Source organism: Xylocopa sonorina, chromosome 7, assembly GCF_050948175.1.
Source record: "Xylocopa sonorina isolate GNS202 chromosome 7, iyXylSono1_principal, whole genome shotgun sequence".
Lineage (NCBI taxonomy): Eukaryota > Metazoa > Arthropoda > Insecta > Hymenoptera > Apidae > Xylocopa > Xylocopa sonorina.
The window spans coordinates 7,302,121-7,314,328 of NC_135199.1; the positions used below are offsets into that span (position 1 = coordinate 7,302,121).

The window sequence follows — 12,208 nt, forward strand, 5'->3', positions numbered from 1 at the left end:
TTGTGACGACGCGCGTTACACTTGGTGACCGAGCGGTTCTCGACCGCGACGAGCATGCTAACGACGCGTCGCTCGATCGTTTAGCACGTCCCGTGATGAATTCCGTTCGTGTATCGCCGCGATCGAATTTATCGTTCGACGCGTCGTACGTGTCTGACACCGGTTCGAGCAGATTTCCCAGTTGAAAATCTGTCTGTACATAATCTGCTCGCGAGTTGGCGGTAAAATCGTCGAGGAACTCATCGATTCACGGTATCGCGGCGGTAGCCACCGACGAGAATTGTGTGCAGCTGCCGTGGGTTCCGTTAGGAATGCCTAGATACTAAGTTGTCCACCGGGTCTATTCTGGCTGGCCACGGAAACGCATCGTCAATACGATCTTCGAGGCGGCTCGCGGCATTTCTGGACCGCGTACGACTTTTTGGTTACCGTTTTATATCTATGTTTAGATCTGGACCAACCGACGCCTATAAACTAGGTCGTATCGTAGCGCTTCCGTAAAGCGGCCCAGCGCGCGATCACCGCGAAATATCGACGATATCGCCGATCGCGGCGCCCGCGCGATGTCGAAAGATCGAGGTCGAGCTATTCGACGGGGACCGCGACAGTGCCATTGTCAAGCTGAACCGATCCGTATTGTCCGTAGTGTCCGTAGTGTTGTCACACTGGATGTACCAATATTCTTGATCGCGTGCGAGTCGCTTAATGCTTGTTGTCGGTCCGAGTATAATGGCGATGATTCCTCGTCATTGTGCCCAGCGTTATGTATTATGAATGAGCTCGTATAACATCGCGTAGCTCGATTTATATTTTTAGCCGTAGCTAATTTCCATCTCCATTGATCTAAATCGAGCCCAGGCTCCGTTCGATCGAATTCGTAGCCCGTTTGCTCTGCTCGAATTATTTCGCGGCTGGCGCGAGCCGAGGCTGGGCTCCGCCTGGGATACGTCGCGCTCGAGCGATCGTCGATGATCGGTTTCGCGGAATTCGCACTTGGATTCGGTGGCACGACGCTGCGAGGATCGAATAAATTTCCATTAACGAGGTTCGCAGGTGGGCTGCGAGGATACCAGATGGGCCACTGGCAAATTGAGATTAGTCGTTTAGGGAACGGCCGTGATTCACCGCGGTGTATCGCGCGCCTCGCATAAAAGAAACGAGACGATACCTTAAGCTTAGCCAGGTCGTGGAAGCGTTCGTTGAATGAAGTTACGCGTTTCCTGGTATCGGACAGGTGACAACTATCTCGAATCGTTCGGATACGCCTAATCGGATTTCGAAGACGAATGGCTCTTCGCGCGGCGAAGAACCATTACAATGCTTGTACCAGCTTCTGATTTCAGATCGTTTAATTACCTCGCCTCTTATCTCGCGTCGAGTTTCCACCTTTCACTCTTATCTACGGCAAGCGTATTTAAATCGAATCGTATCGTCGATAAGATATTTTTCACCGCTTTTAATTGCAATTAACAAACCGCGCGAGACGTGGAACGCGTTCACCCAAGTTTCGCAATGTGTAACCGTTACCCTTCTTTTGTTCTCAGATGTGGCAATTAAGGTTTTGGGTGTACCTGCTGCTGATCGCTTTATCACTGGCGCCAGTGCAAAGGGTCGCGGGGTGCTCTTGTATGATGAGTCACCCCCAGAGTGTCTTTTGCTCGGCAGATTTCAGTAAGCGTTAACATAAGTAATTAATAATTCAGTACAATCGTTAGCACTCGACGCGAATTCCTTTAATCTTGTTCTTCTTCCTCATCCACAGTCGCCCTGGTGAGAGTGAAGAAGGAATCGGACGTGGTGGGCTACGAAATCGGCTACAGCGTGAAAATCAATAAAATCTTCAAGGTACGTGTCCACGTTTGTATACACGTATTTTCCGATTGTGCAACGATCGTTTTTCGATTGCAGGTAACCAGCAAGGAGTCGTACGCCGCCCTGAAGTCGAACATTCTGTGGACACCAGGGATGGAGAGCACGTGTGGCATTGCTCTCGAAGTTGGTGAAACGTACGTCGTAAGCGGGAGAGCGTTCAACAGCAGCAAAGCGCATATATCGCTGTGCGATTTAGCCCTGGTTTGGCGAAACGTGACCAGCAGACAACGGAAGGGTTTCAAGCATTTGTACGCTTACGGTTGCTCCTGCGGTGTAAGTAGAAAGTCTACGGTTTCGACGATTGCTAGATTACTTCGATATCGTTCTATTTTCTACATTATGCTACACGTCCTCGTTTCGTATACTTCAGATCCGCTATACACCATGGTGGACCAAGGGAGCCACCCTAGAGCACACTGACGGAAGAGTATGCCTATGGGAGAGTAAACCAGGTCCCGAAGATTGCCAAAAGGAGGTCGGTGTCTGCATGCCAGGACCTGGCGGTTGCTCTTGGGTCCCGTCAGTCCCTTACAAGAATTGCATCAAGGAGTATAAACAGATGCGCGAGCAACAAAGAGCGTGGGAGCCCTAAGTCCCTCCTCGTCTCGACGAATTAGAAAATGACAAGTTCCGGCGATTCAACGGATGATCGTTCACGATGTTGGGAATTTAAACAGAAAATAAGGGAAAAGAAAAACGAAGAGATCGACGTCGCTCGTTGCAGATCGACGTGACACGCGTTCGATTTCTCGTGTATTTGTATAAAAATTTCGCTAGATTTCCGCGGCAATTTCTTCTATCGCGCGCGAAAAGCGTACTTCGATGCCGTGTAAAGGTGTCGCGCGCGCCTGTCGACGAATTCGATGCTATCCGTTAAAACGCGTTTACCGTGCATTTAAATCGAGCGTGATCGCAGAGACGAACCGTTTCTAGTAATTAACGATCGAGAGAAATGCGCGAAGTCGCGTGAGCGTATTTTGTCCGCGGGGCCGTAGCATTAATTCTCCACGACGGACTTACCCGTTTTCATCCCCGCATCGTGTCATGCTCTATTTATTGTTGCGTTCCATCAGAAGTATTAATCGGGTGGTTGTGTCGACGAGTACAAAAGTCGTTCGTTTAATTAAACGCGAGGCAGCGAAATTCAGCGGCGAAAATCGAGCTCGCGCGCGGCCAGCCGGGTGGCTGTTGTCGTTGTTCACCGTTAAAAGCGTAATCCGGGCGGGCTCTTGAAAACTGTTTGCATTTCCATGATAAAACGCGACGCCGTTCCGTGTATTAATGGATTCCTTCTGCGTTTGACCGGCCGTTTGTTCTATTTATTTCATTACCTGGTAGTTGCCTTCTGTTCACGTTTGAATAATAAACGGGCGCCGAGTAAATGTATCCCCGTCGAGCAGGATTATCGGAGTGAACCGAGTTTCGTTCGTATCGATCCCCGTCGAAATGTTTCACCTTTCACCACCGTTAATCACCGCCGCTAGCCTTGTTCCGTTTAATTGAGCCGTTTGTTAAATTGAATCGCACTATAAATCGACTGAATTTCGCGAAATCTGTAATGGCAAGCGCAAAAACCAGGGGGGGGGGTGGGTGGGTGTGCGGGCAGGGGCGCTTTTGAACATCGATTGGCTATCTCTTTAGTTGTACATATTTAAGCTACTCATGTATATTATGCACTTTTAAATTATTCTTATCCTCTCATCTGTACGTTAGCTTTGTCCTCTCTGTATAAGAAGCTGCTGAGACGTATTTAACTTTTAAGACGTTCATCTAGCAAACCCTTGCGCAGCCCTCTGAATACGACAGTAACGCGACGATCGATGATACGCAACGTTATACGTGAAAGGAAGAAAGATGAAAAATCGGGACAAAAGCGATTTCTTTTCTGACAATTACGTTGCCTCGTTATTCAGGGGACGCGCAAAGTTGCCAAGCGTCGCGTTAGAAACATTGTGAGCGGGACAAGTTCACCGAACTTGGGGCTATGTATCTGTGCGTGATCGTATTGTTTCTTGCTGTCGGTTAGGAGAAACAGTGGCTTTTTCAGGTGGGTAGAACTTTAGTACAAAACGCTGAAAGCGCGCGACGCGATACGACGGAAGTTTCCTGGCACTTCCTAGCTTGAGAACATAGCGCGTAACGATATGTATGTTCTTTTTAGTCTTAGTCTTCTCCATTTGATAACTTTTGTAAGTATTATATAATACCTGAACGATGGGAAATAAACGAGATACGCATATCGGTTTTAGTCGGATGGACATCGACATTTTTGAACCGTTTCGCTCGATTACTCACCATCTCGCGGTGGTTCGGGTAGTAAGTTTGCTCGATCAAGGGGAAGGTGTCCTTTCCCAAACGACGCTGAAGCCCCAGTAGATGGGCAAACACCCACGGTTTATCCTGAAGCAGAACAAGTGTCGTTAAGGAACTCCCGTTCTCCATGGAATTGATCAAGTTTCTTAACCGTCCCCTGCCACGGTTGGCCACGCTCTTTTACCTGAAAGTTGTAGATCGCGGTGAGGTTGTTAACGCTCGGGACACCGCCGTACATTAAACCGAGGAGAAGGTTCTTGTAGTCCTCCCCGGCGTCCCTCAGGTTTTGTCGTATCAGGACGAAGTCGGGTTTGAAGGATCTGGGAACAGAATCTTTTCTCAGCTCGCGGGACGGACGCGGATAGAACGCGAGGCAACCGCGAAATCGCAACGCCATTTTTACCGGATGACTTTGGTCCCGTTGCGATAGACCGCCATGGACACGACAGTGCCAGCCTCGCTCGCTGTCAGCGACAATTCGCGAAACTCCGCTTGCTCCACGCGGATCTCGTAATCGCCGTGGAGCCTGCGACCCCGGAAGTACTTGCTCCAGTCGGTATTCTGGTCGTCGATTACCAGCAGGGTGAAGCATCGATCTTTGCTGTAAGACGGCCCTCTGGTCGCGCCTGACACCGCCGCTCCCAGGATCGATGCGCCCTAATTGGAATTAAAATTATATGATTAGCCGCGCGCTTGTCTTCCCGCGATTCACGTTATCGCGGGCTGAATAAGGGCTGATCCCCTCTCTGAGGTCGCGTTTCTAAGACTTCAACGCGCGCAGGCGACGAGAGATTGATAGCGTTCCGTGCACGCGAGTTGCTCGAATATCCCTTGGAACGCGTTGGAAGGACCGCGTATCGCGTTGGTCATGCGATAAGGTATTCTAATACGTATATTAATCTGGTACCCGTCGCTTTATTCGAGAAGCGCGATCGCAAATGATACAGCTTTGTCAAACTCTTAAATGGAACGCGTTTATAGGAAGTAATCTCGTTTAGGTATTAGATACGTATGCACGTATCCTTCGCGTAAAACTTGGGAGGCCACAGAAATCCATAAAACTCTCCTCGATCTCGCCATATAGTTACTCTTTTAATGAGTCCCCCCTACAGTCTGTTTATTGTCTTACTCATCGGTGCAGCGTTTATTGTCTTTCGCACCGCCCTAACGCTTGCACGCTCCATCCTCTATTTTATTACATACACTCTCTCCCCCTCTTTCGCACGATCCAAACATTTCTCAGAGTTCCCCTTCATTCTGAACCAACTTTACCCCGATTAAATTCCATCGAACCTTCGTTAGAAAAGAATGATCGACGTACCTGATCGCGAGCAGCCCCGGTCAAGCTCTGCACCCTCTGCAGCAAGCTCTCCCGCGTCTTGGCTGGCGAGGAGGGCGCGCTGGTCGTTCTCGATCCAGGCCTCAGGTTCAGGCTGAGATCGCCGCCGACAGGCTGCGGTGGTCCAGAAGGCGGTGCTCCTGGTACCGGCGGCTGGCTAGCCGGTGGCACAGGCGTCGGCTGGGACTGCAACGGCCGTTCCGGCACCGCTTGATACGATTGGGACGAATCCCTGGCCATGGAGGCCAGCCCGGAGTCTGTGCTTGGTTCATCGTCGAGCTCCGAGCTCAAATCCCCTGACGAGAACCTGGAAGACAAACTATGGTGGTGGTCGTGATAGTGGCAATCGGTCGGATCGTCCAGGGGTTTCACGCAGTTTGCGCTCTCTATTTGCCCGGTTGCGCTCGCATCACACTCGGCCCGTTTGCAATGCACATCGAACAGCCAGTGCTCTGGATGGGTGTATGGCATGGATGGCGCGTCGACGGCGATGGATGGGCGATTGCTGATTGCTGGTTTGCATGCGTGACACAGGGGTGACGACATATTCGGTTCTGATGGTAAACGGTGCCCGCACACTCGGGGATGTGCCAGCCTTTTTTAGCGGTGGACGCGTCGGCTGCGGCGCGCCGCGCGTGTGAACAGCCCCGCTCGTGCTTTGCAACGCAGAGGGGACGGTCGACGAGCGTTTTTGCCCCTCGCGGGACGACAATTCGGGGTGACAGGTTCCCGATAGCCGAGTAACTACAGCTGGCTTGTGTACCTCGTTACGATGACATGGAATGCGACATTAGGTAAAGGTGAGCTTAAAATAGTCTTATACGTTCGACGCATCGCCGTCTTCGGTCTAAATGATAGAAAGCACAGTGATCGCTATTAACAAACGTCCTTTTATGCTGCCTCTCAGTCATTCGATAATGTTCGCGCATGAGATATGTCGGGCTCCAGGCGGCCTCTACACGATGCCAAAAGCGAGTTCTCGAACCATCTCGCATGCACACATCGAGATTGATAAAACACAGGGGGGGAGCGTCGAGGTGTTCGCGAGAAATTTCAATCGCGCCCCTTTTCGTTCATATTAATTCGCAGTTGACATTATCGGCTGACCGTTCGCGTTTTATAAAACCCCAACGCCGTTGTTAATTATAGTCCAATGGATAAATCAGATAATCAGCCCTCAGTTATAATCGAACGAGCAATTTATCCCCGAACGTGGTCCGATATATCGTGCGATATAAAAATATATACGACCGTCGAGCTAACATTGCGTCGAGACAGCTAGTTCATTATCTTAGACAGTGCTGTCGTTACGTTACCATCCGGATCGACGAGAAGCCTGCGACAACTCTGCTCGGCTACAAGCATCCATCGTGCAACGACCCAACATTCTTTGTCTCCCGTTTCCTCTGTACATTCCCAACTATATACGTATTCGCATCTAAGCGACGAACAAAGCGACAATTTTCCACTTCGACGGAGAAACTAATTTCCCTCTGCGCTTAAAAAAAAAAAAAAGAAATATACCACTCGACCACGAGATACGACTTTGCAACCGTTCAGAAACCGTTCTTCTCCCCTCGATATCTCAAGAATTGTACGATCATCGGTCGATCGGAAGCGTACCGCCCACGTAACGATCCCTCGAGTATCCAAAGATCGAACCGGACAAAGTGTTCATCGAGCATGCGAATTAGACATGGCCGTTCGTACGAACGACTGCTGTACTCACCTCCGTTTCAGGTAGTTAACATTGGAGGTGAAGGACTGTCGAAAGCTGGAGAATGAAATGTTGCCGGGTGAAGGAGCTGTACCACAGTATTTGGCGCAACCGCCGCGGCCGGTAATCTTGCTGGTTTAACACCGACCTAGTCCCCCTGGGGAAAACCGCAGTATTCCGGTGGTCTTGGTCGGTTAGGTACTCGCGAACTCGACGATCCTCGTGTTCTCCAAGCGGCGCCGGGACGGGGACAGGGAGGCGGATTCGTCTGGTACGTGGCTCGCTCTGGGACCGATTCGAACGATTCGGTGGCTGCGTCCCTTGCCGATTATGTGGAATAACACTTCAACGTAAGGTAATCCGAAAGGAAAGGATGAAATAAGAGAGGTGAGGAAGGAGAAACTAAACAATCCAAGTTGAAATCTGCAAAAGGAACGGACGATGGTTAGCGATAATTGGCTTAACCGAAAGTCTGCTCCTCCTGGTAGAATCGTCCATCGAAGACGATTCTTCCAAAAGGACGCCTTCTCTCGGTTGATAATTGCGCGAAACGGTACGATCAATTAAAGGTAATATCCGTTGGTCAGTGGTTGCCACAGCGTTTACAAGCGCCCCTTATATGGTACAGTATGACGCATTCGTTACGTAAAGGCATGAGATAATGTACCGTCTTGTAGAAGCAAGGAATTACTTTAGCAAAAATGTGTCAGTAGAGTTTTTCAAACTTCTTCCCCTGGCGAGATTTCTATTTTTATTTCAAATAAACACAGAACGCGATAATGTTATCCGTAGTATTCGAAAGAAGGGAAAACGTTGAAGATAAATTCCCTCAGCTTTTTCCCCCCCTCGTTGAAGTATCGCTATAATTAAATCTCCGCGTTCTTGGTTAAGAACAACGCTCTCTCGTGCGAGGCCCGCGATAAAAACGTCCACGCGAACGCTCGGGGCGCGCGAGATGGAGACCCGTCGCGGAAATTTAGCACAGCAAAAGTGGAGCTTGATATTCCGCTGATCGATACGCCGCGCGCGGCGTGACTTTACAAGCCCGTGGATTTTTACACCACCCCCTGGGTCTCGCCTCGCGCCGGATTTCAGAGGCGTGATCTCAACTTCGAGCCGTCGAGCCGCGATAAAGTCGCGCGATTACGTTTTTATCGCCTGCCACCGGCTCCCTGCCACCCATGCGAGCGAATTGTGGTATAGCAATACGATTCTGCGAATAAAGGAACAATAAAATTGCCATTTGCTCTCGAGAGCCGGTGGAAATTACTTAGGATCGGTCGCCGGTGTTACGCGAGGAACGCGACACGCTATGTCGTGATCGTAAAGCTGCGCCTGGGGGGAAGGAATGGCTAAGCATCGCGGAAGGCGGTGGAACTTCGCGCAAAACTTTCGAGAATAAACGTCGAGAAAAGTTTGCGAGATTTAGAAGCGAGGGAAGTTCCAATAGCCGTTACCCGGACGAGGGACTATTTTCCAATCAGGAATTCGCTCGAAACTTTAAACGAACGCAGTTCACCGTTGCGCATGACAACTTGGCGGACCGTCTGCATTCAATTAATGCCAGGGATCGCGGATCTAATTGAATTTTAAACGAACCTCGAGGCGTTTCTATTCTCTATCGGGCTTTCCACGCGTTTTTTTAACGCAGCTCGACTTTTCTCGTGACCTTTCGAAACCCTTCATGCTCGTAGCAACGAAGTGTCTCGCATGGAGGGATACGATTTACGTGCCGTTTAAGCCACACTTCGTGTTGGCTAATTAACGGACTTTGATAATTGTTGCTAATTTTAATACGCGCGCAGAGTTGCAAAATGTTGATGGTAACGCATAGAGTGTAGGGACACGAAGTTTTGAATCAATAGAATTCATGGCGCACCCTGCTGTTGAAACAGCGGCAATGTAAAGTCCTATACATTCGATACAATGTGTGCGATGTTGTGGATGAAATTTTCAGACAGTTTTGCCAATGGAAAAAATTTGTTCGACGTGTTTACAGTCGTTTATGTGACTATCTAGAGCTGAAGGTGCGCGTTAATATTTTCATCGATCTACATTGTTCGTGTTATCTTTAGGGGGTTCAGTTTAGACTCTAGTAATAATCGATGACGGAAGAGTCACTAGATACTAGGAAAGGGCAGGCGCATTGACCGTCCAAAGCTGCGCACACTGAAACGTGCGTCCGCTATCAAGATTGAAAAGTAAAGTGTACTTACCGGTGAATTTTCAATTAGAAACTGACATGAGTGCCTATTTATACCTTCATTTGCATCTCGTTGACTTCAGTCATCGAGTATTTTTATGAAAATCGCGCAAATTGGGCGTAACGTTTCCATCTACCCGTTCGTTTCATTTCAAATACGAATTATCGAATGGTTAGTCGTAAACTATTTGATCGTCTACGCGATCAATGGTACACGGACAAATTTCTATCGATGTCGAACTGACGAAGAAACTGATCGACGACGACGAAGGGAGAGAAACGAAAGTCACACTACCGGAAAGTCACGTGAAAATAACGCGCGTGAACAATCACGTCACTCCGTGCAGACCATAAATTGATAGCTCGCAGTCATCGATCAACATAGTACCGTTCGATTGATAAGTTCCCGCGTAAATTTCAACCTAATACAAGCCTGACAGTTACCGTGTACTAATGACATAAAAAGCGTCTCGTCTCCCACGAATCTCTATCACAAAAGTCACAGGTGCCTCGACTTGCGTGCGATCGAGAAGCAGCCACTATCGACGATCTATTGAAACCTTGTCGACAGCATTCGAAAGGAACGTGCGAGAACGGTTCTCCATCCAAAAATCAATTCCCGTACCATCGAACCTGCCAACCAAGAATCGAACCACTACCAACAACCACCAAAGATAATCGCGAGGGCAAAAGTAAATCGTCGATCTCGAGGAAGGATCCGATTAACCGGGATTGTCACTCGCTCTTTAAGGGACGATCTTCCACCGGACGTGCGTATCTCCCATTTATTAATGCTATCGGTAACTTTCTCTGTTAGATTACACTTTGGAACGCAAGGTCTGAGAAGCTGGTACTCACCTGTGTCGCGTGCGTGTACTACCCACTAGTTTGCCGGTGAAGCAGTGAGCCTCGGCCGAGGATCGTGAGGGTGTTACCCGGAGGGTTAAGCCGGTCGATAGGTGCGCGCTTGCGCCCTCCTTATCATCCCCACCAGCGTGTCGCGAGCTAACGACGACGGCGTGGAGGGTCGCGAGGGGGTTGGCGGAGACGAGCCCTTGTGTGTTTCTCCGATATGCCCGGTCCCGGTCCTCTCGTGTTTGAACAGGGTGACGTTGTTCAATGCGCATCAGCCACGCTCCACCTGCTGGCCGACTGGAAACGAAACGTCATGCCGCGCACACCGTGTTACGCGGTGGTTGTGCTCGCATACCTACCTCCCTCGTCGTCGTCGTCGTCGTCGTTGTCGTCGCTCGTCCACCCGTTCCACGCGTCTCCATTCAATATCGCGGCACGCTCGATTCCCTGAATACCGTGGGCTGAACTTCGAAAAAGGAAGAGCGCACCGCGGCCCGTCTCAAATATGCATAGATGCACGTCTGCGTATATCGTTCCGGGGCGAAATCCCGGGGATACTATTTTTGTATTTCGAGCGGCCACAGCCCCCTGTCCGTCGATATCGTAATAATTATAGATAGCGTGCACGCGAGACGCTGATTTCCCGGTTCCTCTCGGTCGGCGATCCACTCGACCGGCTCTCCTGGTTTCGCAAGCGGCGGCAGCGGCGCCGGGGGCTGCATAAAAGAATTAATGCAGCGACCCAGTTACTCGTGATTCCTCGCGGTTCCACTTACGGAGCTTTTGTGGCCTATGGAGGGATCGCGCTTTGAGATCTTTCGAGAGATGGAATTCCCACTGTTCCGAGCAGCGGCGAGATCGTCGCGCGACCGCGCGCGTTCGTAATCCAGATACGGAAACGCGGAACGGATTCTCTTTTCAGAGTCGAGTTTTGCCTCAGCCGCGGTGGATCTCGCCGTTCCAGCCGAGCGTGGCTCGCGTTCTCGCAGACACAACGAAATTAACATTTATAACGACCTCCGCCACCGTGTATCACCGTAGGCGCGAGGCGGTATTCAACGCGAGGGGCCCCTTTCTTCCTTTTGTTTCTTCCACCTTTTTCCACTCTCTTCTTTCATGCCCCCGCGGAACGGTGTAAGAGCGTTTTCTATGGGAAAGTGGGTCACGAGCATTTTTCCAAAGTAGAAAGCTTCAATGGAAACAAGAGCGTCTGGATTTTCATTAAGATTACATTTCACGACGTTTACGCGTCGTGTATATGTCACTGTTCCTTACGCGAGTCTATGTGAATCGCGCGAGACTTCTCCAGCTACGCGAGCAAATTTTCTTTCTCCTTGGCATGCTGCTACTTTTCTCGAGGGACCAATTATACGACCACTCGACTTTACCAGGTTTACGTTGCGCTAACACGTCACGCGAAAGTGCTGATGTTGTTTCCACAGTGTTAGTCATCGCCGAAATGTTAATATAAAATATTGATTATTTTATCAGGTGCAGCCGTAGGACGAGGTTTGCGATAGGAGATGTGGCAGACTGTCGCGTAATCCTTAGGTGGGCATTGTTAAATGTAATCACGTTGCGATTGTAATATTCGCGCGTAAAGATATCCGTGTGTCAGTATCTTCAATGGTTTTCGCGTCATCCATGAATGATCCTATAAGCTTCCCATTGTCTTCGATATTCGCCTTTGTCCTCATTGTAACAACTTAAGAGATATATACGACAATACCCTCGCGAACGTCGCGATTATCGACGGTCCTGTAATTCGTACAATCCGCCGTTAATCAATATCCATTCAGGCGTTTATCTAATATAATTCTTCCGCAATCGCGTAGCAAATTTCTAGCTACGTATTCAAACGAGACATCGTCCATTCGTTCGAACATCTCCGTGAATTTACTGTCTCCAA

General features: G+C 49.6%; 2 protein-coding genes across 6 annotated transcripts in view; one reads left to right on the plus strand and one right to left on the minus strand.

Annotated features, from left to right (window-relative positions):
- Timp (Tissue inhibitor of metalloproteases) overlaps nt 1-2,673 on the plus strand; it is a 43,668-nt gene extending 40,995 nt beyond the window's left edge. For 2 of the 4 annotated variants that reach the window (XM_076898449.1, XM_076898447.1), the window contains 4 exons: nt 1,545-1,671; nt 1,763-1,845; nt 1,909-2,145; nt 2,243-2,572. In XM_076898449.1, the coding sequence (XP_076754564.1) occupies nt 1,545-1,671; nt 1,763-1,845; nt 1,909-2,145; nt 2,243-2,464 (669 nt within the window). In that variant the 3' untranslated portion in view covers nt 2,465-2,572. Of the gene's footprint in view, nt 1-1,544; nt 1,672-1,762; nt 1,846-1,908; nt 2,146-2,242 lie in introns of all 4 variants that reach the window. The other 2 variants (XM_076898448.1, XM_076898450.1) reach the window with 1 other exon arrangement.
- The window catches only part of Syn (synapsin), a 34,439-nt gene extending 23,990 nt beyond the window's left edge, over nt 1-10,449 (minus strand). The window contains exons 1-6 of one of the 2 annotated variants that reach the window (XM_076898424.1): nt 10,303-10,449; nt 7,254-7,664; nt 5,507-5,831; nt 4,589-4,842; nt 4,370-4,505; nt 4,168-4,272 (exon numbers count right to left, since the gene is read on the minus strand). In XM_076898424.1, the coding sequence (XP_076754539.1) occupies nt 4,168-4,272; nt 4,370-4,505; nt 4,589-4,842; nt 5,507-5,764 (753 nt within the window). In that variant the 5' untranslated portion in view covers nt 5,765-5,831; nt 7,254-7,664; nt 10,303-10,449. Of the gene's footprint in view, nt 1-4,167; nt 4,273-4,369; nt 4,506-4,588; nt 4,843-5,506; nt 5,844-7,253; nt 7,665-10,302 lie in introns of both variants that reach the window. The other variant, XM_076898425.1, reaches the window with a different exon arrangement.
- Nucleotides 10,450-12,208: the final 1,759 nt, after the last annotated feature.